Source organism: Chanodichthys erythropterus, chromosome 18 (assembly GCF_024489055.1).
Source record: "Chanodichthys erythropterus isolate Z2021 chromosome 18, ASM2448905v1, whole genome shotgun sequence".
In the NCBI taxonomy this organism is placed as follows: Eukaryota; Metazoa; Chordata; class Actinopteri; order Cypriniformes; family Xenocyprididae; genus Chanodichthys; species Chanodichthys erythropterus.
This window is the reverse complement of record NC_090238.1, coordinates 10,612,080-10,639,504: the sequence shown is the minus strand read 5'-3', so window position 1 is coordinate 10,639,504 and position 27,425 is coordinate 10,612,080. Positions and strand designations below refer to the sequence as shown.

The window sequence follows — 27,425 nt, the reverse complement described above, 5'->3', positions numbered from 1 at the left end:
TTTAGATATTTTTTACAAGAAAATAATTTTTTTTGTGGTGCAAATGAGGGAGTGAGATTATCCAGAAATTATTACTATCAGACGCAGACATAACCCTGGAAGAGGTAAAATAAGACCAGTTTTAAACTTTCTTGCATTAATGGTGCTGCACTTTATGCTACGGGTTTGATATATCATTGCATGCAAGCACCACACTTGTCATAATATAAAAATAATCATATCATCATATTATATATAATAATATCATAATATAAAATATATTTCCAGTATGGTTAACTGTGAACATTAATATGGTTTCTGTTGTGTTCCAAGAAATGCCAATCACCATTCTAGTTTAAACTACTTGCATTTATTACAAAGTGACAGGTTACATAAAATTGAACTCAATATGGCCAAAAAGTACAGCATCGACCTAAAGTCAACAAAAGTAAAATAAGACCAATTAGTCCATTGCGAGGTATCTAGAGATTACACCAGCTCCGGTGTATATCCAGGTGAAGATTTCAAATGATGCCAACCCCTGCAGGGACTTCAGATGCAAACTCTGAATCAGCATACAAAACTGCCAAAACTATTTTCTATATATTGTAATCATTACGATCATAACATGTAATCACTGCTTTACAGTTTTTTAAACTGCTTTGGTGCAATTTTCACAAGCAATTGATAAACTTTCTAAACTCAGTACTAATATCACAACAGATCATCAAAAGCGCACTTTTTTCAAATATTTCAGCATATTTTCAATTGTGTTAGTACAATACACAAAATCACAAAGTATCCTTTTCACTACACAAAATAAGTGTTTCATCTATATAAATGTTTCATTCACAGTAACTGCCTTTCATAATGCTGTTACTAATAAAAGAGCATACTGTTGTATTTTGGTGATTAAACCAAATATTCTCATTACATATCACAATGATCTTGTGTTTTGAAACAATGATTATGAAGAATGAAAATATGTACAACTAAAATGAAAGCATGGGATCAGGCTTTGAAAGAACAACTAGCTGTGTTACAAGTGTGATCAGTTTGGATTTTAAATGTGAATTGAACTGAAAAAATAAATATGTAGTGAAGAAAAAATATTAAGAACCACACAAGCATGCAAAACTGTACTGAGTTATACACCAGCTTCTTATTATCAGAAGAACATCCCAGAAATACTTCATAAGTATTTACCAACTGAACTATAGAAAGTGTACTGGAATTCTTCAGCTGAGTTGAACCTCATACTGTTTCCGGAAACAGTCTCCAACAGGAAAGAACTCCCAGCAGCGTTCCTGGAACATCTTCCACACGTATGATTCCTGTTGTGTTACAGAGTGCAGCGGTCAAAATATTTTAAAACATTAAAATGTTTTCTATTGTTAAAATCACAATATTTCACAATAGTACTGTTTTTACTGTATTTTATAAAAAAAATAAATAAAAAAAATGCAGCCTTGGTGGCATAAGAGACTTCTTTCAAAAATCTTACAAACCCCACACTTCTGAATGGTAGTGTATCTCAAAGATTTTTCAGTGGTTTCACAAATTACTTTATTAGTAAGCACTCTGAAACTGTCCATATATCTTTTTTCAATAAAGAATCATGGCATTTGAGAATACAAGTTGTACCTGTCCAGTATGTTCTGTAACATCCTTATTGATGAGGTACATCAGAAAGAACCTAAAGGGCAAACAAAACACAAAACAAATATTATCCATTTTCAGCAAATAAAAATAGAAACAAGACTCCTGTTTTAACAGGTTAATCTTTGTTGGCATTGTCATGATTATCATGATTAACAATATTATATTTTTTGGATACAGTACTTTGGAAAACCAATGGTATTCTTTAAAACATGAATTTTAAAGAACATCATGGCAATTCATGTAAATACAAAAGTTTAAGAATATGTTAATCATTCATTATCATATTTCATTACCCATTGTGGCACCACCACAGTACTTTTTTGTAATATGACATGCTCTCTGTCTCTGTCTCCCTGGCCAGCTGCACAATAGACTTATTTTCAACCAGAATACTGATCTCAGAACTATGGAAGTTTGTTTCCACCATGGAATAAAACAATTTAAAAGATAATAGCAACTTTTTATCTCACAATTCTGACTTTTTTCTCACAATTGCGAGTTTACATCTCGCAATTCTGACTTTTTTTCTCACAATTCTGACTTTTTTCTCACAATTGCAAATTTATATCTTGCAACTCTGTCTTTCTTCCCTACAATTCTGACTTTTTTCTCACAATTGCACATTTATATAATGCAATTCTGAGAAAAAAAGTTTGTGAGAATTGTGAGTTTATATCTTGCAATTCTGACTTTATAACATGCAATTGTGAGTTTATATAGCAATTCTGACTTTATATCTTGCTGTCTGGACTTTGTAACTGGGAAAAAAACTTGCAATTGCAAGCAAAAAAGTCAGAAATGTGAGATATAAAGTCGCAATTACCTTTTTTATTCAGTGACGGAAACAAGCTTTCCACTTTTACAGCCTTTAAATTTGTGACTGAAAAACATGACGCAAATGAGGCAAAAGTGACCTCTGTTCTTCTTCTCAGCTCTCTAGTACTCACAGATAGTTGGCCAGGTTGTGTTCTTGCAGTGTGTGTGACTCGAAGCCATGGGGCACCGTGTCAAAGTACTCGCTCCCAATGCCACAGATAAAACACTTAGTCTGCAGCAGAAAAACAGACTTAATGGCACACCACATGCACTGTTTAATTATTGATGATCAATTAACATAAATTCAATGTCTAGTCTAAAGACCGTTTGGCAGAGATTAATGACGTATTTACTAACAGAGAAATACATTATTAACTGACAAGTGCAGTGTAGCTCTGGTTTATAATTAAAGAAATGTTTGGTTTTTGATATAATAATTCAGAGTGTTAATTGGAACCCAAGTCAACAGGCGATGTAGCGTGGTGCTAAAATAGTCAAATCTGAAGTTGAATGAAAACTCACCTCCATGTCCTCTTTAACCTGTTCCTGCTGGTCTCTCAACTCGCCAAATGCATCAATTATCAGACCTTTCAGTTGATATGACAACAGAGCAATTCACCAATCACAAACACAATTAGGTTTATGCCAAACATTTGAATCATGAGTATTATTTCACCCCACGCATCAGACACTCCTCTAGCATCACACAGTCCTCGAATCTCTTCCCATAAACCCCTCTCAGCATGTGAGAGCGTGATCTTTTAATGAAGCTTTCCAGCACTGCTCAGCATGACTCGAGTTAGAGGACAAAATAATCAAAACACTGGGCTCACTGTCCTTATTGAAATTTGGAGCACATATCAGTTTTTTGCCATTTCACTAAAATGACTCTCACAATTTCTCTATAACTCACCCTGAATGATGGCTAGGAGGATGACAATGACGAAGAAGAAGAAGGTGATGTCGAAGATGATTCGATAGAACTCAAACTCATCACCAGCCGGGTCTTCGATTTCATCTCCAATCCCTCCTCCGGCCCGCACACCAACGTACATGTGGAACATGTAACACTAAGCACACATACAGGTTCATTCACTTTTTTGCTTTATTCATGCACCAAAATAGTAATACATTTGTTTTATATAACCATTTTCCACCACCTCTCTGATTTAAACAGGGTGTTTTAACCTTTAAGGACTCTAAATGGATTCTGCTATGATTGGCATTAACATTTTCATACGTGTAATGAGTGCTAGGCTGCTGAACACTGAATGGGAACTAAATTTTATTAATCAAGGATGCATTAAATAAATATTTTTAATTCAGTTACCAAAAATTCCTGAACAAAATGTATCACGGTTTCTACAAAACTATTAAGCAGCACAACTGTTTTTAACACTAGTGATGAGAAATTATTCTTCAGCATCAAATCAGCATATTAGAATGATTTCTGAAGAAACATGTGACACTGAAGACTGGAGTAATGATGCTGAAAATTCAGCTTTGCATCACAGGAATAAATTATATTTTAATTTAGAAAAATGTTTCAAATTGTTATAATATTTCACAGTATTACTGATATTACTGTTTTTTTGTCAAATAAATGCCACCTTGGTGAGCATAAGAGACTTCTTGCAAAAACATTAAAAATCTTACCAACCCCAAACTTTTGAATGATAGTTTATGTTAATGCTCTCATGTTTCTGACATCAATACCATGACAATATTTAAAACTAGATAGGCACAGGGCTACTCACTGTGAGCATATCATCACATTTCATGTCCACTGGTTCACCGTCCTCACTCTTGTTGTAAAACTTGCGGAAGAAGTTAAAGGCAACCACAGTGTACAGATACACGACCACAGCCAACAGTCCCACTGTCAAAACCAGCTGAAACACAGACAACAGCCTTTCATCTCATCTTCACATATATACAGTGATCCAAAAATGTGGACAGTGTCACACTCAAAAATGCCTGAATGTTGTAACTTGAAGGTCTAAACATATTTTGGGGCCACTGTATATACACACAGAAAGACACACACAAATGTAGTACCTGTTTGCCATTATGTGTAACAGATGACAGTATGGTGCGCAGTGTTTTGAAGCCCATGGCGATGTCTAGCAGGTGCGCAGCGAAGAAAAAATTGTTATAATGACCCAGGACTGACACAAACATATACCAGGCCAGGTAAAGGAACGACTGAGAGAAAAGCAAAACACAATTCCATGTTAGATCTGGCTCACTGATTGCCAATTCCTTCTGTTATAAGTTATAACATGTTTGAGTGTTCAAAGAGTCAGGGATCTTACATTGTCAGTGAAAACCACTCCCAGCTTCCATATCTGGTACTTCACATCAATGGTGTTTAATCTGAAGCTGTGAAAACATGAGAATGATTTATTTGATTTACTTTAAGCCATTCACAATGAACACTGCTGCCATCATCTGGCACTCAGTGAAATTTTCATTGTCAGTCTGAAGATGAGGGCTGTTTCACTAAACAGAAGCTAGTTTAGTTGGTTAAATTATTATAATAAATAAAAGAAGAGTAACTCACAGAGCAGTGATGGCACCCTTTTGTACAGGTCTCTTCCTCTCATGAGCCTCTGAGCTGAAGTCCAGAGCAGCTTTATCTAAACCTAGAAGCTCACTGACACGTGCCGATCCATACAGCTCTCCATATTTCGCCATCACCTGCAGCACGGAAAGCAATAACAGAATGAATCAAAAACAGAAAAACAGTTTGAACCAGCAGCTCAAATAATACAGCTTACAGTACCACATCAAGGGAATGGATTATTATCAGAGGTACTGAACCCAAGCATTATATTTGGCACGTAATTCATCCAACACTGTTCATACTGCAGAAATGAATGATATCTCAATCCATGAGTCTTATTGTTGAGAGGACTGCTGTTGCTTTTCTAAGCCACTGGACTTACGATTTCCACATGGCAGATGATAAAAAAGTAAGCATCCCTGACACTGAAAGAAGGACTTAAGCCCGAATGTCACAGAGAAAGGTGGGTCAGCAAATAATCACCTATAAACCACTCAGAACACCCTAGCAACTGCATAGTGACAGCAATCACCTACAACACAATGTAGGAATCTCTTAAAATACTGCAGGAAAAAAAAAAAATTAAAATTACTAAAAGAAAGAGCAACAATGTAGTTAAATGGTTAATTCACCCAAGAATTAAAAGTCATTAATTACTCACCCTCATTGCACTTTATTTTACAGTATGTGCACTTTTAGTGTACTTACAGTTTACTTAACCACAAAAGTACTGAGTAATGTAAGGTAACTACATGGGTTAAGTTAAAGGATTAGTTCACTTTTTAAATGAAAATTACCCCAAGCTTTTATATGACTTTCTTCTTTCTGATGAACACAGTGGGAGAAATATTAATAAATATCCTGATGCATCCGAACTTTATAATCGCAGTAAGCATTACCAAACAAGTTTTTGAATACGGAAGGTGGTCTGGCGGAAGCTAGATATTTTACTTCATAACTGATAAATATGGTTTACACAAACGCATCGCTTCACTTCAGAGGGCCTTTATTAACCCAATCTCTAATCTCTAAATTAACTTTTTGAAGTGTCAAAGTGGTAGTTGCGTAGCTGTCAAAGTAAAGTACAGAACTTGCTCAGATTTTATTAAAAATATTTTTATTTGTGTTCAAAAGATGAATGAAAGTCTTACAGGTGTGTAAAGACACAAGGGTGAGTAAATTATGACAGTTTTTTCATTTTTGGATGAACTATCCCTTTAATAATAAAATTAGGATTAAGAGTCACAGATGTTAGAGTGTTGAGATACTTTCATATTATTTTTAAATGGTCAAAAACTTTTTTTGAAAGTACATTTTAGAATTCACATCAGTTTTACATTTTAAAATACCATGAAACAGGAAAAAAAGAAAATGTAAAAATTTGTTAATATTAAAATTAGGATTAAGATTAAACCCATTTAGGTTGAGACTAATTTAAAAATTGAACCTTATAATTAAGACTATAAAAGTCACAATGTTAGAGCTGTGAGATACCGTCATACTATGATGTTCTTAAATGTTTTCGAAAGCAACTTTTAGAGAAAATATTTCATTTGTTCATCTTACCTTCCTTTTCACAAATTTATCCCAATAATTACTTGGGTATGATCTGAAAAACAGCACAGATGAAAACAGGTGCAACACTTGTACTGTGTAGGAGTCACATGTTGTTGTACTTGGCAGTAAAAGTGGATTCTGATTCTGATAATTCTGCAATCAATCAATCAAATTTGAAATTCATAGAAGGCTATTGATTCATTGCTTATAATGTGAGCCTTTATGAGGAAGTTACGCAGCTCTTACGGTGTATTGATGACCATTCTGTCCCACTGGCCTTTAATGTCATCTTCAGAAGGTTGTTCTGTAATGTAGAGTCCGTCAAACTCCAGTTTACGAGCCAGCTCCTTCTCACGCTTAAAAATTACTAAAGGAACCTGTCAGGGGTCAAATGATGAAAAAGGTATTTGGATATTTTATATGCCTGTGACCATATAAAACAATCTGAGTTTTAATTTTAAAATTTGAATTTTTAAACCTGGAAATGAACAAATATTTTTTTTATTTGAAAAAATAAAAAATAAAATAAAATAAAAAATAAAACAAAGGTAGAATTATAATCCGAAATGAATAAGAATTAAATATAATTCACATTTCTAGGTCACTAATCTTTGTACAGACAGTCAGATGTTCTTGCTTCCATTGAAACACAAGATGCTCTTTGGATAATCTCAAATCATACTGGAGAACATGATTAACAGGTTCATGCAGCTCAAGTGCAAAATAATGTGAAAAATAAAAGCATTTTCAATACTGGTGTCAGACTTTGGACCCACTGTACATCTGAGAGCATTATTTAGTACATCAAAGACATATGCTTAGTTTCACTAAGAGAAATATAGTGGGTTACAAATATCCTCACTTTGATAGCAAAACAAACAAAAAACCTATGTGTGTGTGTGTGTGTGTGTGTCTGTGTGTGTAACCTTCAGACAGTAGTAGCCGATGATACAGCAGAGTGAGAAAAGTGTGTGCAAGACAGCCAGGATACGAAGAATCATTTTCATGTAGCCACTGTTCTCTTCTAGTTCAAAATGAACTTCCTGTGCACTCTTGGTTCTCTCGTCACAAAGAGCAATCTCCACATTTTCACCATCACCAATGGTTGATGAAGCCTAAATAAACATTTTATTTAGATGTTTTTGGTCAAATTTAGGTATGAAAAACATGTCTGGAAAAGGCTGGTTTGAAATGGTCTAGCTGGTCTCACAACCTGGGCAAGCTGGTATTCAGTTATTTTGGCTAGTTTCCCAATCCAAGTGGCCTAAACACATCAAAACAGACCAGCTTGACCAACATTATTAAAGCTGATGTTTTAACAAGAAAATCAATACTCACCTTGTAGAACAGAAGAATAAAATTGATGGCAAAGGTAAGGAAAAGAGCCAGCAATCTCATGTTGTAGAAATTTCTTGCAAAACAGTTCTGCAGAGAAAAGACATACTACAGGTCATCAGATCACATATGGGTTTTCAGATCCACATGGCTAAACATCTGTTAGTACAGTGTGCTTGTATTGTGCAGCTGGAAAACAACAGAGACAGAGAAAAAAACATACCAGCAGTTTGGTCTTCTGAGAGCAGATAATATTCCAAACAGCTGATTCCTCGATTTCAGTTTCATCTAGTTTTGAAGAGCTAAGCTTTTTAACTCTCCATTTAGACTTCTTTTCACCTTTATTTTTATCCTCATCCCTGCAAAATTTAAATTCAATATCTTAGGCTTGTTTCACATTGCACTCACAAACGGCACATTATTATTTAGATGGCCATATTAGCAGCTTACTGCATTCACTCTGCCCACACAACCACTGTAAATGTTTTAGTGCAGAACCTATTTTTGCCAGCATAGCACAATGAATCCAGAAGAAAACAGAGTACCTTGTATTCACCTATTTGCATCTAGAGTACAGTATGCACTTTCTTATACACACTATAGTGGGATTTTATTAATCTGATCTACGTACAGAGTATGGTTAAGAATTGTCATGGTCATGTTTAGTTTCTGTTTTGTTTAGTTTTCATTATTGTGTGTTTGACTTGAAGCGCCACTGCACAGACCGATCGGTGTATGACATCAAAGTACCATGTGAGAGTTTAGAGAACAGACACTCCGTATGCTTTCAAATCACTTTCATGTCATAAACTGATCAGTCTGCTCAGTGGCGTAGCAAGTCAGCCCCGGGCCCATATGCAAAAAAAAAAATGTATGGGGCCCCCTTGGCTTTGCAAACTTTAATATGAATAAGATATCATCACTAACATGCAAAAAAACCCCACATTTCTAAAACAACAGCACTACAGTAGGCCTACTATGCGCTCCTCCATCATTTTGACTTTGCGGATCTATTTAAAAAATGTAAAAAAAAACGGCTTTTCAACACAGTCTACACTTGAATTCGACCGATTCGACTTTGGAATTTCAGAATGATCATAGCATCATTTCAGATGCGATGAGTCCGAAGATTAAATTTAATATATAATTTCATATAATTTATATATGTGGCGACCAGGGCGGGCGAGAGCCGTGAGGGAACGGCACGAGGCCGGTGACGCAAGTGACCTGGGCACTGTCAAGCATCACCTGGGAGGCGCACCGGCCTCGTGCCGTTCCCTCACGGCTCTTGCCCGCCCTGGTCGCCACAATATAATATAAATTTTAATATATTTTAAAATATAATTTACTCCTGTGATGGCAAAGCTGAATCAATGTAATAGAACACAGGGCAGCTGGACACACGAGAGGAATAGAGCATCAGAGCTGGCCGTCGATGACCAAGAATGTGCCTCAGTAGTCTCGATCTCATCTGCCAGCTCTCTCTGCAAAACCCAGGATCTGAGATGCCATGCTGCTTCAGTGGACGCGGGACCCAAACCCTGGGGAGTGCGTGCCTGGCCGGCCTCATTGACCACATCCAGGCAAGAAGGCAGCACTCACAGCAGGAGTTTCTCACACTCGCTGCGCTCCCAAACAGTGTACACAGAGCTGATATGTGTCCCCACCAGTCAACAATCTAGAGCAGGGATGCACACACCAAGCTAACTCTGCTGTGTGCCGGCGTCCCTTTGTAGCTTCTGTCTGTTATGTCATGACGCAACACCAATCAGTATTGGAATAGTTTCATTCATGCTTCAGAGACCATATGCTGAGGGGCGTTCTATAGGGCAGTATTTCAAAACTGATTCAAAAAGGCTCATGAGAGTTTTTTTTTTTTTTTTTTTTTTTGAGAATATGATTGAAAGCATGCCAGGGAGTAACAGGGAGTGGGAGTAACAACAATTCTCAACTTTCAACTATTTTCTTTGAAATGTTCAGGGACTGGATACCATACATACTCAAGGGTCCAATTGAGAATATTCAAATCTCTTTATATGTTCCCTGAGCGTCCTGTGGGGGAAAGTAATGATACACCTGAAAGCAGAAAATCAGTGGTATTCCCTGTTAAAGGTTTTATCTTTCCCCAGTCTGAAGCACTTACAAAGCTTTCTCAGTCTCTGAGTCCTCCTCCTCTTGCACCTCTTGAAAATCCTCACAGATTTCAACCTGTTAACAAATCAGACATACAGTTAATGGACATAGATGGACACAGACTAAAGGGACTCAAATGTCCACTGCTTGGACACAAATGCTTAAAGTGGACACAACATCTGCTTACTGAACACACATAGCCAAACAAATGTCAAATTACTGGACAAAAATGTTCAAAGTGGACACAAATGTCAACTTTGTGAAGCACCATTGTCCATTTACAGTTTCTTTTTAATTGCTTTGGTGCAATTTTCACAAGCAATTGGTACATTTTCAAAACTCTTAGTACTAATATCACAACAGATCATCAAAAGTGCACTTTGTCATTTTGTGTATTGTACTATCTGCCTGTGTCACGGTAGGAAATCCATTGTTTCCTCCGTGTCATGTTTTGTGTTGTTGTTGTACTCACGTAGTCTCCATGTGCTCGTTTGGTTGATTGTTGTCACCTGTGTGTTGATTGTCTCGCTCCAGCTGATCCTCATCTCCACTCAGCTACATATACTCACTCATCTCTCTGTCTGTTGTCAGATCCTCATTCATGTCTCCACTGCCTAGTTGGTTTACCGTCTTCCGTGTTCGTGTGCTGGATTGTATTCGTGTTGTCGTCTTCGTGTCAGTGTTCCGGTCTGTTCCTGGTTTCATCCATTGACCGTCTTCACCTTCACCTGCGACTTCACCATCCAGCTCTTCTCACGCCACCGTAGACCTTCGTTGCCATTGCCTACATTCTGGACTCTGATTTCAATAAACTTCTTCTGATTGCCTGCAATTGCTTCCTCCTCTTTTACCAGCCGTCACAGTAGGATCTGACCATCATGGAAGCAGCAGGCGATCGCTCCCCATCTCATCTAGAGGAGTTTTTGCAGAGAGCCGTTGATCGCATGGATCACCAAGACAAGGCGATAGATGAGATGGGTCGAGCTTTCCAAGCAATGGTGACGAAGGTGTCCGAGCTCGCTCTCCAGGCTCAGCGACAACAACAACCGCCACCCGCTGCGCCTCCCACGCCACCCACACCGCCGATCGTCTCCGGAGGGATTTCCCAGTCCGAACCACGCCTCCCCATCCCTGAGAAATATGCGGGTGAGCCAAAGTTTTGTCGATCATTTCTGTCTCATTGTTCTCTGCACTTCGCCCTGCAGCCCCGCACGTTTCACACCGAGGAAATGAAGGTGGCATTCGTCTTGTCACTACTGACGGGGAGGGCTGCCCTCTGGGGGACGGCGGTGTGGGAGAACCAAGACAGCTGCTGTGCCTCGTTCCACGCCCTTTCGGAGGAGATGAGACGGGTCTTCGACCGCTCCGTCGCCGGGAGGGAGGCGGCTAGACTTCTCACGGACCTACGTCAGGAAGACAGGTCCGTAGCCGACTATTCTATTGAGTTCCGCACCCTGGCGGCGGAGTGTAAGTGGAACGAAGAGGCGCAGTGGGATCACTTCCTGCATGGGTTGGCTGACCGCATCCAACAGGAGATTCGCGCCGTCGAGCTCCCCACTTCTCTCAATGGCCTGATCGACCTCACCATCAGAGTAGACAACCGACTCGACCAAGCCGCCAGACGGAGGGGGAGAGCAGTTCTCGCGACCAGACCGGAGGCTCAGCGTCAGCGCTCAGAGGTTGCGGTCAGCCCACCGGGAGATCTTGAACCCATGCAGGTGGGGCGAGCTCGGCTCTCCCGGGAGGAGAGGATCAGGCGGAGATCCCTGGGACTATGTTTATACTGCGGCAGCCAAGAACATCACATCCAGCGCTGTCCGGTAAAGACCAAGCCCGATAGTAAAACGGAGGCTACTATCGGGTGGGATCTCTGCCAGGAAGACCTCATCTACATCGACACTCCTTCCGGTGAGTCTACGGTGGTCCACCCACGCACTTGATCATCACGCTTTGTTGGATTCTGGGGCAGAGGGTAGTTTTATGGACTGTAAGTTGGCTACTAAACTCAACATTCCCCTCACCTCCCTCAAACACCCCATTGCACCTTTTGCACTCAACGGACACAGACTGCCAGTCATCACACAGACCACTGTACCGGTTTCTCTCATCACATCTGGCAACCATACGGAGGAGATTTCATTTTACATCACGGACTCACCTCAATCCCCCATTGTTCTAGGTCACACCTGGCTCCAGAAACACAACCCCAGGATCGATTGGCGCCTCGGATCGGTGGTTAGCTGGAGCGAGGAGTGTCATTTGTCTTGTCTTTTGTCTGCTGGTGTTAATGTTTCTGAGTCTGTGTTTCAGGGGGAAGCAGTGGATTTGACTAACGTGCCCGCGGAGTACCACGACCTGAAGGAGGTGTTCAGTAAGTCTCGGGCTGATTCTCTTCCTCCTCATCGTCCCTATGACTGTGCGATAGAGTTATTGCCAGGAACTTCTCCGCCTAAGGGCAAGTTATATTCTTTGTCTATTCCAGAGACGGCGGCCATGGAGAAATATATATCTAGTTCTCTAGCAACGGGGTTCATCCGCCCTTCTTCTTCTCCAGCGGGGGCGGGGTTCTTTTTTGTGGGAAAGAAGGACGGATCCTTGCAACCTTGCATTGACTACCGAGGGCTGAACAACATAACGGTAAGGAATACCTATCCTTTGCCGCTTATGTCTTCAGCTTTTGAGAGGTTGCAGGGAGCGTCCGTTTTCACTAAATTGGACTTACGTAATGCTTATCATTTGGTCCGTATCAGGGAGGGGGATGAGTGGAAGACTGCCTTTAACACCCCTAGAGGCCATTTTGAGTACTGCGTGATGCCTTTCGGGCTAACGAACTCGCCGGCAGTCTTCCAAGCACTCGTCAATGACGTGTTGCGAGACATGGTCGATCTGATCATATATGTTTACCTGGATGACATATTGATTTTTTCTTCGTCTCTCCAGGAACACGTGCAACACGTGCGACGAGTGCTTCTGCGGTTGCTAGAGAATGGATTGTTTGTCAAGGCGGAGAAATGCGTTTTTCATGCACAGTCTGTTTCCTTTCTAGGACACATCATTTCGACTGAGGGTGTTCGCATGGATCCTGAGAAGGTTAAGGCTGTGGTAGATTGGCCATCCCCAGAGTCTCGCAAGGCCCTGCAGAGATTTCTGGGGTTCGCCAATTTTTACCGGCGTTTCATTCGCAATTTCAGCCAACTAGCCGCTCCTCTGACCGCCTTGACCTCCCCTAGTTTGACGTTCAGGTGGTCAAGCGCAGCCGAGGCTGCGTTTGCCAAACTGAAAAGCTGCTTTGTTTCAGCTCCCATTCTCGTCACCCCTGATCGCTCACGTCAATTCATAGTGGAGGTCGACGCATCAGAGGTGGGGGTAGGAGCAGTGTTGCCCCAACGCGCATCCTCAGACGGAAAGGTGCATCCTTGCGCGTATTATTCTCACCGTTTATCTCCTGCAGAGGTTAATTATGACATTGGCAATCGAGAGTTGTTGGCAGTCAAACTTGCACTGGAAGAATGGCGTCACTGGCTTGAAGGGTCGGGTGTACCTTTCATTGTATGGACGGACCATAAGAATCTCGAATACATTAGAACCGCCAAAAGACTTAACTCCAGGCAGGCTCGGTGGGCATTGTTTTTCGGTCGTTTCGATTTTACACTTTCTTACCGGCCGGGTTCCAAAAACATCAAACCCGATGCTTTATCCCGTCTTTTGAGCGTTCCGATCGTACTGCTACTCCCGAGCCCATTTTACCGGGGACCATCATTATCTCCGCGCTCAGATGGGAGGTCGAATCGAAGGTGTTGACTGCCTTAGAAGGGGTAACGCCCCCGACTCGTTGCCCACCGAACCGATTGTTTGTGCCGGAGGGGTTACGGTCAGACGTTCTCCAGTGGGGTCATTGTTCCAGTGTTGCTTGTCCCCCAGGGGTTAGTAGAACTAGGTTTCTAGTCAAGCAACGATTTTGGTGGCCTGGTATGGCTCGTGACGTCCACGACTTCGTCTTGGCTTGTTCAGTTTGCGCTATTGGTAAGACTTCCAATCGACCTCCAGATGGGTTACTCTTACCGCTGTCTGTCCCTTCGAGACCCTGGTCCCACATTTCGCTAGATTTCATTACCGCCCTCCCGCCCTCTAAGGGCAATACGGTGATTTTAACCGTAGTGGACCGGTTCTCGAAGGCGACTCATTTTATTCCCTTGCCCAAATTACCATCAGCCAAGGAAACAGCGGTAGCTGTCATTGACCACGTCTTCCGTATACATGGCCTTCCGACAGACGTGGTTTCTGACAGGGGTCCCCAATTTGTGTCCAAATTTTGGCGAGAATTTTGTAAATTGTTAGGAGCGACTGTTAGTCTTTCTTCCGGGTTCCATCCCCAGAGCAATGGTCAAACCGAGCGAGCCAATCAGGATGTCGAAAGGGTTTTGCGATGTTTGGCTTCCAATAATCCTTCGTCCTGGTGTCAGCAACTCTCAATTGTGGAGTACGCACACAATTCTTTACCAGTGTCATCTACGGGCATGTCTCCATTTAAGTGTAGTTTAGGGTACCAACCACCTAATTTTGTCAGTACGGAATCCGAGGTTTCGGTCCCCTCCGCACACGCACTAGTCCAGAGGTGTCACCGCACCTGGACCAGAGCTCGCAGAGCTCTGCTCCAGGCTAGGTCGCGCACCAAGGCTAAGGCCGATCGCCACCGGTCGAAGCCTCCCCGTTACGTCGTCGGTCAAAGAGTGTGGCTTTCTACCCAGAATATTCAGATGCGTTCCGTTTCGAATAAGCTTGCTCCCAAATTTATTGGCCCGTTTTCTGTTACCAAAATCATTAATCCGGTAACAGTGCGTCTTAGCCTTCCTCCGGCGTACAGGAGGGTTCATCCCGTGTTCCATGTGTCCAAAATTAAACCGGTTATTTTTTCCCGTCTTAACCCGCCTGCCCCGGTTCCCCCCCGCCTCGTATCGTTAATGGGGAAACCACATATTTGGTTAATCGTATTCTGGACTCTAGACGGAGGGGACGCGGATTTCAGTACTTGGTGGATTGGGAAGGTTACGGTCCGGAGGAGAGAAGGTGGGTTCCTGCTCAGGACATACTGGATCACCGCCTTATTGATGATTACAATCTACAGGTAAAGCAGGCTGGGAACGTCAGGTGACGTCCTAGGGGAGGGGGTACTGTCACGGTAGGAAATCCATTGTTTCCTCCGTGTCATGTTTTGTGTTGTTGTTGTACTCACGTAGTCTCCATGTGCTCGTTTGGTTGATTGTTGTCACCTGTGTGTTGATTGTCTCGCTCCAGCTGATCCTCATCTCCACTCAGCTACATATACTCACTCATCTCTCTGTCTGTTGTCAGATCCTCATTCATGTCTCCACTGCCTAGTTGGTTTACCGTCTTCCGTGTTCGTGTGCTGGATTGTATTCGTGTTGTCGTCTTCGTGTCAGTGTTCCGGTCTGTTCCTGGTTTCATCCATTGACCGTCTTCACCTTCACCTGCGACTTCACCATCCAGCTCTTCTCACGCCACCGTAGACCTTCGTTGCCATTGCCTACATTCTGGACTCTGATTTCAATAAACTTCTTCTGATTGCCTGCAATTGCTTCCTCCTCTTTTACCAGCCGTCACAGCCTGGGGCTAAGAAACAGCAGCCTTTAACACAGACTCTCAAATAGAGAGGAGGCAACTCTGAAAATCTAACTCTGTAAGTCAAGAGCTCAGAGGAGCGATGCTCAACCCAAGCAAAACAATGCCAAGTTTTCGCTGATGTTGAGGGAGCGAGCACAGGTATGCACCGATGCCCCCTATTGATGATCTCATCACAGGGCAAGCAACGACGCTAAAAGCTCCGGTCCTGTCTTCAAAGCCCCTTAAGATGATATCTCGCTTGAATGGCAGGGCATACGCAGCAGCGGGTCAGGCTGGTGCTGCCTTACACACAATGGCAGTGTCACAGGCTGATTTGCTGAAAGATTTGGATCAGGGGCAGGGTCTCTGTGAAAGTTCAGAGAGGCAAAGGTGCGCTCGTTTAAAACATGCATACCGCTCAGATCCGAATCTGGGCTCAGACAGACAGGAGGTCCTGGCCCATCCTGATTTGAGGATCGGAGACTGGGCCAGAAGTCCAGTGTTGCCTCTCAGGCACCTCCTCCTCCTAGGAGCAGGTCCCAGAGAAGGTGGGACTCTAGGAAGAAGAAGGATCTAAGGTAGGTAATAGAATATAGATGCCAGCAGTGTCAGTGATCAACTTTTTTGTAAATACAACTATCCTCTCCTTTCTTTTCCACCTCCTGATTAATGCTTTGTATACCCAGGCACTTCTTACAATCAGGCTGAGGGCTGGACCCATGATGATTTAATTCTGATGGCTCGCCTTCGGGCTCGATAGTAAAAAGGGCACTTTCAGGCTTGAAAGGACCGGTAGCTTGGTCTATATTTATAATAAAATATGTGACTTTAGTCCCTGTATAGTTTTTTTCTGGGTAGAGAGAAAAAAAGGGCCCTGAAGTTCCCATTAGGTCGGCTAGATTATTTTTAAAATAAAAACTTGATAGCCACCATATGTTAGAATAGCTTTCTCCTCTGGTTTAAGTGAGAGTTATAATAGAGATTAGCACTCTTTACTTCAGATAGATCTAATGCTAAAAGTTGGCTTTCGGGCCACTTGGCATTGTTTTGCTTGGGTTGAGCATCGCTCCTCTGAGCTCTTGACTTACAGAGTTAGATTTTCAGAGTTGCCTCCTCTCTATTTGAGAGTCTGTGTTAGAGGCTGCTGTTTCTTAGCCCCAGGCAGATCTATGCTTATGTGTGGCCTTATAGGCCCACAAATATAGCTGGCCTAGGCTAGAACTAGGGTTTAGTTGTTATACTAAAGCATTTAACCCTTTTTATACTACCCCTGTCAGGTGAGTGTAGTTTCCTAGTTCTGGCCTCCTCTTATCAGAGTTGTCAGGCCATGGCCCGTTACCCCCTTTCCCTTTTGGTGTAGGTGCAAGTTCAGAGGACAGTAATCTGCTAAGTCTCCCTGGCGCTGTTGTCTCAGGTGGATAGGCCCCTTATCACTATGTGTATAAGAGACTAATATTGTTGCTGTGGCAATTTCCCCAGAACTATTTAGCTGGTACTCTGACTTCAGTCTTTTTCCCTGAGCCCTTTGAACTATGTTCAAGCTTGAGTGAAACGGTTGTAGCTTTTTCTTAAAAGCTCCTGTTCCTTAGGTTTCAGTACAGATGTTTCTGTTTTGGTGAGAAGGACCCACCCTCTGTTGTTAACAGGGTAAGATGAATAGCACTAACCCCTGTTTCTCAGGGTTCTTTATGCTTTAGTACTGTTAGTTCAGATTCCTGCCCTACACTATGTGAGCTCAGTAACTCTTATAAATACTGCCACAGGTTTGCACCAGTATCTTCTGTAGTAGTAGGCCTATGTTATGGCCTCCTTCAGATTATGGAGACTAGTTCTACTCCCCAAAGCGTGTCAAACGCAGTGTTGAGTTCCCTTTCGAAAGGGAACGTCTCAGGTTACGTATGTTACCATAGTTCCCTGAGAAGAGGGAACGAGACACTGTGTTTCCTGCCATGCATCGTGGCTGCTTGCTGAACAGTCCCTTCAGATGATAAGGTACTGACCTCCTTATATACTTCCGGGTCGCACCAGTTATGATGTCATAGGCTGTCGCCGGCCAATAGGATTGGAGTTATTTGATAATTGTTTCAGACACTGGTTCACGAGGAGGTGTTCCCCCAAAGTGTGTCAAACGCAGTGTCTCATTCCCTGTTCTCAGGGAACCATGGTTACATATGTAACCTGAGATGATTTCTACAAACCCGATTCCAAAAAAGTTGGGACACTGTACAAATTGTGAATAAAAAAGGAATACAATAATTTACAAATCTCATACACTTATATTTTATTCACAATAGAATATAGATAACAGATCAAATGTTCAAAGTGAGACATTTAGAAATGTCATGCCAAATATTGGCTCATTTTGGATTTCATGAGAGCTACACATTCCAAAAAACTTAGGACAGGTAGCAATAAGAGGCCGGAAAAGTTAAATGTACATATAAGGAACAGCTGGAGGACCAATTTGCAACTTATTAGGTCAATTGGCAACATTATTGGGTATAAAAAGAGCCTCTCAGAGTGGAAGTGTCTCTCAGAAGTCAAGATGGGCAGAGGATCACCAATTCCCCCAATGCTGCGGTGAAAAATATAGGAGCAATATCAGAAAGGAGTTTCTCAGAGAAAAATTGCAAAGAGTTTGAAGTTATCATCATCTACAGTGCATAATATCATCCAAAGATTCAGAGAATCTGGAACAATCTCTGTGCATAAGTGTCAAGGCCGGAAAACCATACTGGATGCCCGTGATCTTCGGGCCCTTAGACGGCACTGTATCACATACAGGAATGCTACTGTAATGGAAATAACAACATGGGCTCAGGAATACTTCCAGAAATCATTGTCGGTGAACACAATCCACCGCGCCATTCGCCGTTGCCGGCTAAAACTCTATAGGTCAAAAAAGAAGCCATATCTAAACATGATCCAGAAGCGCAGGTGTTTTCTCTGATCCAAGGCTCATTTAAAATGGACTGTGGCAAAGTGGTTCTGTGGTCTGTTCTTTGGTCAGACGAATCAAAATTTGAAGTTCTTTTTGGAAAACTTGGACGCCATGTCATCCGGACTAAAGAGGACAAGGACAACCCAAGTTGTTATTAGCGCTCAGTTCAGAAGCCTGCATCTCTGATGGTATGGGGTTGCATGAGTGCGTGTGGCATGGGCAGCTTACACATCTGGAAAGGCACCATCAATGCTGAAAGGTATATCCAAGTTCTAGAACAACACATGAAGAGTTCAGATGCAAAAGCCGCTAAACGCCATCTCTGTCAAAAATTAGATAATGACATTGAACGAATGCTTACGGCACGTAGTACACGTTCAACAAATCACGTGCTTCAAATCCTCTAAATCGCAGCGTCAGCCCATTCAGAAATATCGGTTTGTTGGCAAAAGCCTCTAGACGTCACTTCCCTTTGGCAGCAAAAGCCGCTATATTCCGATCATATGATTTCGAGCGGTTTCAATATAGCGGCGCGCTGAGGAGATTTGTTTAGATTCAGAGTCAGATTGAGTTTTTTAAAATAAAAGATGGAGTACGATGAAATGGATCAGTCTGTCCTACTAACATTGAATGGCAGAAGAAAATGTTATTTACCTAAAAACGTCTCGGGTTACGAGTGTAACCCTTGTTCCCTGAGTAAGGGAACGAGACGCTACGTCGGATGACGTGATGGGAACCCTCTGTATTTTGTGTTCGTGAAGCACCTCTGTATCCAACCAATGAAAAGACGTGACGTCACCCGCCTCTGGATCAGGAAGCTATAAAGCACACCTGAACACAAAGCACGGCAGCTTCTGTAGGTTGTCTGAAGCAAGCGCACCAGGTATGCGGGAGATACGGCCACGTGACGTAGCGTCTCGTTCCCTTACTCAGGGAACAAGGGTTACACTCGTAACCCTAGACGTTCCCTTTCATGGGAACTATCGACGCTACGTCGGATGACGTGATGGGAGCGCAATCCCAACTACGCCGTCTCTCCAAGTGCCTGGCTGCTATCTTGTAGCACCCTGGCCCCGGGAGTGATGTTAAGATGAAGATTATAAAATCTGATGAAGGTGTGCTGGAATGACCATCCTGCCGCACCACAAATGTCGTCCATAGAGACACCAGACAGAAGAGCTCTGGACGCGGCCATACCTCTCGTGGAGTGAGCCCGCACCATCAAAGGACACGGGCGCCCCACCGTCTCATACGCAAGTGAGATGGCCTCGACCACCCACTTGCTCATCCGCTGTTTAGATGCTGGACCCCCCTTCTTAGGGGACCCATAACACACAAACAATTGTTCTGTTTTTCTCCACAGGGCAGCTCTGTGGACATACGCATCTAGTGCTCTTACAGGGCAAAGCAGATTCTTTCTTTCCTGATCCACATTTGTGAAAGGAGGCGGGCAGAAAGCCTCCAGTACAATGGGGCCTGGGACCCTCGTCGTAACCTTTGGAACATAGCCCGGCCTGGTATGTAGAAAGGCTTTCACCATACCAGGCGCGAACTCAAGACAGGATGGAGCGACTGACAGCACTTGTAAATCACCAATTCTCTTCAGAGAAGAGACGGCCAAGAGAAAGATAGTTTTGAGTGTCAGGAACTTGTCTGACACCTCTTCTATTGGCTCAAAGGGAGCCTCAGCCAGCCCTTGGAGCACAATAGTGAGGTCCCAGGTCGGGGTCTTTGTGCGCACCACAGGTCTCAACCTAAGTGCACCACGGAGGAAGCATACTACTAAGGGGTATCGACCCAGCGAGGAGCCCCCTACAGGGATATGATGAGCCGAAATAGCGGCGACATATACTTTCAGCGTGGAAGGGGTTAAACCTTCCGAGAACTTTTCCTGAAGGAACCGAAGCACGTCTGAGACTGAGGAATGGACCGGGTCCAAATTATGCTGTTCACACCACAGAGAGAACATTTTCCATTTGTATAAGTACAGCTTCCTCGTGGAGGGAGCTCTGGAATGAAGGATGGTCTCCACAACCTCGGTTCTTTTCCAGAACTCCCGGGAGCATTGAGACTGGGGGGAATGCATACAGACGTAGCCTCGGCCACGTCTGCAGCATGGCATCCAGCCCTAGAGGTGAGTGAGTACCACAGAGGGCACTGAGCTGACTCCTCTGTGGCAAAGAGATCGACTTGAGTTCGACCGAAAGTTTTCCATATCAACTCCACCACCTCGGTGTGGAGTTTCCATTCCCCTGGTCTCGCGCCCTGCCTCGACAGGGCGTCCGCTCCCACATTCAACCGCCCGGGGATGTAAGCTGCTCTCAGCGAGAGGAGCTTCCCCTGGGACCAGAGGAGGATGCGGCTGGCCAACTTTGATAATGGGCGAGACCACAAACCCCCCTGATGGTTGATATACGAGACCACCGTAGTGTTGTCCGTGCGGACCAACACATGATGGTCTCTCAGGTCGGGGAGGAAGTGTTTTAGTGCAAGGAACACCGCCATCATCTCCAGCCGATTTATGTGCCAGGAGCGCTGATGGTCCTCCCACAGACCCTGAGCTGAGCGGCCACTCATGACCGCTCCCCAGCCCGTGAGAGAAGCATCTATCGTAAGCATTACACGACGACCAGAAGTCCCCAGCACGGGTCCCTGGGTTAGGAACCAAGGCTTCTTCCACATGACCAGAGCACGAAGGCATCGCCGCGTGACTTTGATCATGCGAAAAGGATTTCCCCTCGGGGAAAACCCCTTGGTCCTGAGCCACCACTGCAGGGGTCTCATGTGCAGAAGGCCAAAAGTAATAATGTTGGACGCAGCTGCCATCAGACCCACCAGTCTCTGAAACTATTTTACAGTGAGTGACTGGCCTAACTTCACCCCTTTCACGGCCCCGAGAATGGAATTCACACGAGCAGGGGACAACTGCGCCTGCATCGTGGTGGAATCCCAGATTACACCTAAGTAGTTTGCAACCTGACTCAGGACCAACACACTCTTTTTGGCGTTGAGCCTCAGCCCAAGCCTCTTCATGTGCGACAGAACAACATCTCGATGTTGAACTGCCAATTGTTCTGTTTGAGCTAATATCAACCAATCGTCGATATAGCTCAGCACGCGGATGCCCTGGAGTCTCAGCGGAGCCAGCGCTGCATCCACGCACTTCGTGAACATGCGGGGTGAGAGGAATAGGCCGAACGGAAGAACCCTGTATTGGTAAGCTTCGCCCCCGAAAGCAAACCTGAGGAACTTCCTGTGTGAAGGATGGATGGATATATGAAAGTATGCGTCTTTCAGATCTATCGCTACAAACCAGTCCTCGGACCTGATCTGAGGGTTGATCTGTCTGAGTGTAAGACTTTTGAACTTCAGCTTCTTTACAGATCGATTTAGCACACGTAAATCTATGATCGGACGCAACCCTCCATCCTTCTTCGGAACAATGAAGTAGCGGCTGTAAAAGCCCGACATTTTGCTGGGAGGGCAAACCCTTTCTATAGCACCTTTTTGCAAAAGTGTTGTTACTTCTTGCTCCATCACCAGAGACTGCTCTAGGGTTACCACCGTGGGAAGCACCCCGTTGAACCTGGGCGGTCGTGAACCGAACTGAATTCTGTAGCCATGTTCTATCATGAGCAGCACCCACTTCTAAACATTCGGGAGATTTTTCCACTCTTCCAAATATTCTACTAAGGGAACCAGTCTCTCGAGACTGGTCTCTGGTGTTTTTTGAGCACTTGGCTCGTCCATCTGACGCGGCGCACCGGCAGACAGGCGAATCACGTGCTGACCGACCCCCCTCGGAGGATCGGTGGAGACCACTGCGCCCTGACTCACACTTGGTGGCAGGGTTGGCAGAACGGTCCCCTGAGGGCACCGAGGAGGACCCGATATCCGAATCCTCCTGGAGGGGGCTGCCCTCAAGAAATCCTGTGACACTAGTGTAAGGACTTCTTCTTTGAAGCCTTCTGGGAGATAATGACGGTCCTCAGATCCGCCCTACCTCCGGAAGGCTTCGCCTGTGCCGCCCGTCCCGGTCCCCAGGCACTGCGTGGGGGAGTACGGGAGGCGACACTGGCTTTTTGCTGCGCTCTGTGCGCGGATGTTGCCGAGGAGCTGGCTGTCGGCCGAGGCTGCTCCCGCCCAGCAGCCTCAGGGGGATGAGCGCGGCGGGGAATAACTTTAGAAAACGCCGCCGTTTGTTTACGTGACTCCTGAAACCTGTCGATGACTGTTGACACTGCGTCGCCGAACAGGCCATCAGGAGACAGCGGCGCGTCCATGAGCGTGTTCTTATCACGTTCCTTGATATCCGACAGATTCAACCATAGGTTTCTTTCCGTGGCCACCAGGGCTGCCATAGAACGGCCGATGGATTTGGCCGTTTCCTTGGTGGCCCGGAGAGCTAAATCTGTGGCTTTACGCAACTCATGGATTGCCTCAAAGGACGCTTCCCCGCTCTGATCAATTTCCCCCAGCAGGTCGGCTTGATATGCCTGGAGGATAGACATTGTATGAAGGCATGCCGCCGCCTGACCTGCTGCCGAGTAAGCCTTGCCCACCAAGCTGGATGTAGTTTTCAGAGGCTTGGTGGGCAGCGCCGGAGTCTTAAGGGACGACGCGGTCTCGGGCGAGAGATGGCTCGCAAGCGTCTCCTCTACCCGAGGCATCGCCCCATAGCCATGATTTTTTAGGCCAACAATATTGCTGTACAGCGATGTCTGCAGGCTGTACAGCCGATACTGCACGGGTCTCTTCCACGACCTCGACGCCTCGGCATGGAGGTCGGGAAAGAATGGGAGACCCCGGCGCTGAGGCAGTGACCGAGGGGGAAGAAAGCGTTCGTCCAGTTTACTTTTCACTCTGGACTCGGCTTTCTCCGCAGGCCATTCTATATTCAACTTTTCAACAGCCCTGGTCACTACCTCTAATAGCTCCTCATAAGCCGGTAATGTTGATGGCGGTACATCATCGACACTCTCTACATCAACCTCCTTGGAGGAAGATATATTGAGCATCGGTGCCTCTCTTCGGGGGGAAGAAACCGCTACGCGTGCTTCCACCACCAAAGGAGAGACACTGGGTCTAGCGGGTAAGGGAAGCGATAAGGCAGGGCCCGTCTCTTCCCCCTCCGCTAGATCCATCTGTGAACCCCACGAGCGCAGCCTGCGCTGTGCCTCGGCAGCAGCGGGACCGGACCCGCGGGGAACACTCGTCTCGGCGCCCTCCTCGAAGAGCGCTCGACGCGATCGCAGCACTCTGAGGGTGAGCCGCTCACAGTGCACACAGACAGCTCCCTCGAGAGCCGCCTGTGCGTGCTCAACCCCCAGGCATTTTACACACATGTCGTGTGTATCGCCTTCCACAATGAAGCGTGGGCAGGGAGGAACACACTTCTTGAACTGCTGCTTTTCCGCAATAGTATTTCTTTATATGTCTTTTTTTATTGTGCTTTGAAACTCTTGTCCTCGGACGAAGAGATCACTGTGTGAATATATCAGACAGACAAACAATAAATAAGACAAACGAGATACAGAGAGCGCTTGCTGAAGACAACAGAAGCTGGCGTGCTTTGTGTTCAGGTGTGCTTTATAGCTTCCTGATCCGTGACGTCACCCGCCTCTGACGTCACGTCTTTTCATTGGTTGGATACAGAGGTGCTTCACGAACACAAAATACAGAGGGTTCCCATCACGTCATCCGACGTAGCGTCGATAGTTCCCACGAAAGGGAACTCCGCCTGTCATAAGGCAAAATATCCTACAGTGGAAAGGGCTTGGTCGCAATTGTATCATGCACTCATAACAGTTCTTCGTGCAATGTCGTTACTTTGAAGGAATCGGATTTATTATACATCAAACAACAGCTCTATTTCGCCAAAGACAAAGTCAAACAAGATGCTATTCTTCTGTCTCATATGGAAGCTGTGCCATGTAAACAGAGGAGGCAAACGTTGAGGCTGAATAGAAGAGACGTGTTAGATCCTTGTGTAAAGAGGTTTGTCTACTGTTTTTAAATGATTGTGCTATCATCTTTTTCAGGGTTTCTAGTTGCATCTTTAGTGATTTTTCAACTATTTACTATGTCTTACCACAAATAGGTGGATTTCTAGGTTTTTGCAAAATAAGCACAAGTGGATTTAGCTGGTTTTGACGCAAAAGAAAATCTAACTCGTTAAAAAACAATAAATTGTCTAGAGTGACATTTTTGAAAAAAAGTTATTTTATTCACTAGCTAATAACCTTATCATTACCTTTAAAATGAAACTCCTGAACTTGATTGTAAAAGCCTGGTAAAAAATGCTCATTTAAAAGAAAAGATGTCTGATGGATTTAGAGGGTTTTGCATCTGAACCCTTCATATGCTCCCATACAGACGTCGTCTCTTTCAGAGAATACCTTGCATTTTCCAACATGACAATGCCAGACCACATACTGCATCAATTACAACATCATGGCTGCGTAGAAGAAGGATCCGGGTACTGAAATGGTCAGCTTGCAGTCCAGATCTTTCACCCATAGAAAACATTTGGCGCATCATAAAGAGGAAGATGCGACAAAGAAGACCTAAGACAGGTGAGCAACTAGAAGCCTGTATTAGACAAGAATGGGACAACATTCCTATTCCTAAACTTGAGCAACTTGTCTCCTCAGTCCCCAGACATTTGCAGACTGTTATAAAAAGAAGAGGGGGTGCCACACAGTGGTAAACATGGCCTTGTCCCAATTTTTTTAAGATGTGTTGATGCCATGAAATTTAAAATCAACTTATTTTTCCCTTAAAATGATACATTTTATCAGTTTAAACATTTGATATGTCATCTATGTTGTATTCTGAATAAAATATTGAAATTTGAAACTTCCACATCATTGCATCTATTTTTATTCACAATTTGTACAGTGTCCCAACTTTTTTGGAATCAGGTTTGTATATATATATTGATTCTATAGGCATAGTTTCAAAAGAAATGATTTGCATTTTCCGATATGGATAACAAAATGTAATGAATTATAAGCAATTTATCTTAGATGATGACCACAATTTTCAAAATGTGTGTGTGGTCCTGGTAAACACTGCGTTGTGAACCAAATGTCCCAATAAGGATGGTAATACCAGTAATTTTAGACCTTGTTTGGACATTTTTTGGTCCCCATGAGGAAAACCTCAAAATCATACATAATTATCTTTTTTGAAAATCTAAAATATCAGAAATTTCTGTATTTCTGTGATGGGTAGGGTTAGTGTAGGGGGATAGAATATATAGTTTGTACAGTATATAAACCATTACACCTATGGAGAGTCCCCGTAAACCACTTATACCAACATGTGTGTGTGTGTGTGTGTGTGTGTGTGTGTGTGTGTGTGTGTGTGTGTGTGCTTTTGTTTATATTACATTGTGGGGACCAAATGTCCCCATGATGTAATATAAACCTGAGTTCACCTACATCGTGGGGACCAGCCACCGGTCCCCACAATGTAAATTAATTAATAAAAATACTAAATTATGTTTTTGTGAGAAAATAAAGGTGTGCACAGTTTCCTGTGTTGGTTAGGTTTATGGTTAGGGGTAGGGTAGGGGGATAGAAAGTACGGTTTGTAGAGTATAAAATGCATTGCGGCCTATGGAAAGTCCCCACAATTCACAAAAACAAACGTGTGTGTGTGTGCGCGTGTTAGGGGTGTAACGATACGCTCAGGTCACGATACGGTACGTATCTCGATACGGAGTTCACGATACGATACGGAGTTCACGATACGATACGGAGTTCACGATACGATACGGAGTTCACGATACGATACGTATCACGATATTTTGAACAAAATGAAACTAAAATTCAAACAAGATTTATTAAAAAAACATGAACAAATTTCAATAATTTTCCTTGTTGTACATACAAGATCACATTTCAATAAAATAAATAAATTTTAATAAAAACCTTCTGTATTCAAATTAACAGTTGAATAGGGCTGTATGTCACTGAAAAAAAAAAGTTAAATTTAACATGAACTTAGAATTATGAATAGGGGCCGTTCACATATCGCTTCTCCTTCTTTCCAAAGGGCTTGTGCTCCCGTGGCGTCGGTCGTTGCTATGCAACCATGAACTGAGCTCTCCAAGAGGATCAGGATGTTTCTGCAAAGGATAAATGATTTCTAGCCATTGCATTAGTTTTACTACGAGATATATTGATGGAGGTAAGATATAAAAACCACCATGTACAGCTATGATCAGCTGTTCGGCTGAGCTTTTGATGTTTTTGATACATTTGAAAATAATAACTGACTTGCACGCGGAAAAGACGCAATATGTGAACGGCCCCACAGAACTTCTTAAAGCAAAGCATCGCAAGCATCTTTTGCTTTTCTGTGAGCACAGCTGTTGCTGTGCACTGCGGTGAAAGAAAGCCACGACTTTTCTCACGCGACCATGCAAGAGACTGACATGAGAAGCGTTTAAACCTGCTTGCAAGATTCAATGTGTGCCCGAAACACTTACTGAACTAGAGAGCTGATTGAGACACACCATCTACGATAAATCGTTACACCCCTAATGCTTATAGTAATTTAAAAATGTGGTAGCATTGGATCTGGACAGGAAGGATAACTCTGGGAGTTGGAAGGGGTGTGTCGCGATTCTGCCTTCTCACATCTCGGTTTCATATCGCATATCGTTACAGCGCTAGTGCGTGTGTGTGTGTGTATGTGCGTGTGCAAGAGAGAGAGAGAGAGAGATACAGATACAGAGGGATTTGAAATTTGTGAACACAGAGCAGGACAGAGTACGGGAAAAGAAACAGTCAATGACTGTGTAAC

At 43.7% G+C, this 27,425-nt stretch overlaps 1 protein-coding gene across 12 annotated transcripts in view; it reads right to left on the bottom strand.

Annotated features, from left to right (window-relative positions):
* Nucleotides 1-334: 334 nt before the first annotated feature.
* ryr2b (ryanodine receptor 2b (cardiac)) overlaps nt 335-27,425 on the bottom strand; it is a 123,103-nt gene continuing 96,012 nt past the window's right edge. For 6 of the 12 annotated variants that reach the window (XM_067368492.1, XM_067368494.1, XM_067368497.1 and 3 more), the window contains 15 exons: nt 10,059-10,123; nt 8,139-8,274; nt 7,919-8,005; nt 7,507-7,695; nt 6,827-6,957; nt 6,590-6,632; nt 5,021-5,157; nt 4,773-4,839; nt 4,516-4,662; nt 4,215-4,349; nt 3,371-3,527; nt 2,980-3,044; nt 2,589-2,689; nt 1,624-1,675; nt 335-1,313 (listed from right to left, as the gene is read on the bottom strand). In XM_067368492.1, the coding sequence (XP_067224593.1) occupies nt 1,218-1,313; nt 1,624-1,675; nt 2,589-2,689; nt 2,980-3,044; nt 3,371-3,527; nt 4,215-4,349; nt 4,516-4,662; nt 4,773-4,839; nt 5,021-5,157; nt 6,590-6,632; nt 6,827-6,957; nt 7,507-7,695; nt 7,919-8,005; nt 8,139-8,274; nt 10,059-10,123 (1,608 nt within the window). In that variant the 3' untranslated portion in view covers nt 335-1,217. Of the gene's footprint in view, nt 1,314-1,623; nt 1,676-2,588; nt 2,690-2,979; nt 3,045-3,370; nt 3,528-4,214; nt 4,350-4,515; nt 4,663-4,772; nt 4,840-5,020; nt 5,158-6,589; nt 6,633-6,826; nt 6,958-7,506; nt 7,696-7,918; nt 8,006-8,138; nt 8,275-10,058; nt 10,124-16,085; nt 16,244-27,425 lie in introns of those variants that run through there. The other 6 variants (XR_010892570.1, XR_010892572.1, XR_010892571.1 and 3 more) reach the window with 6 other exon arrangements.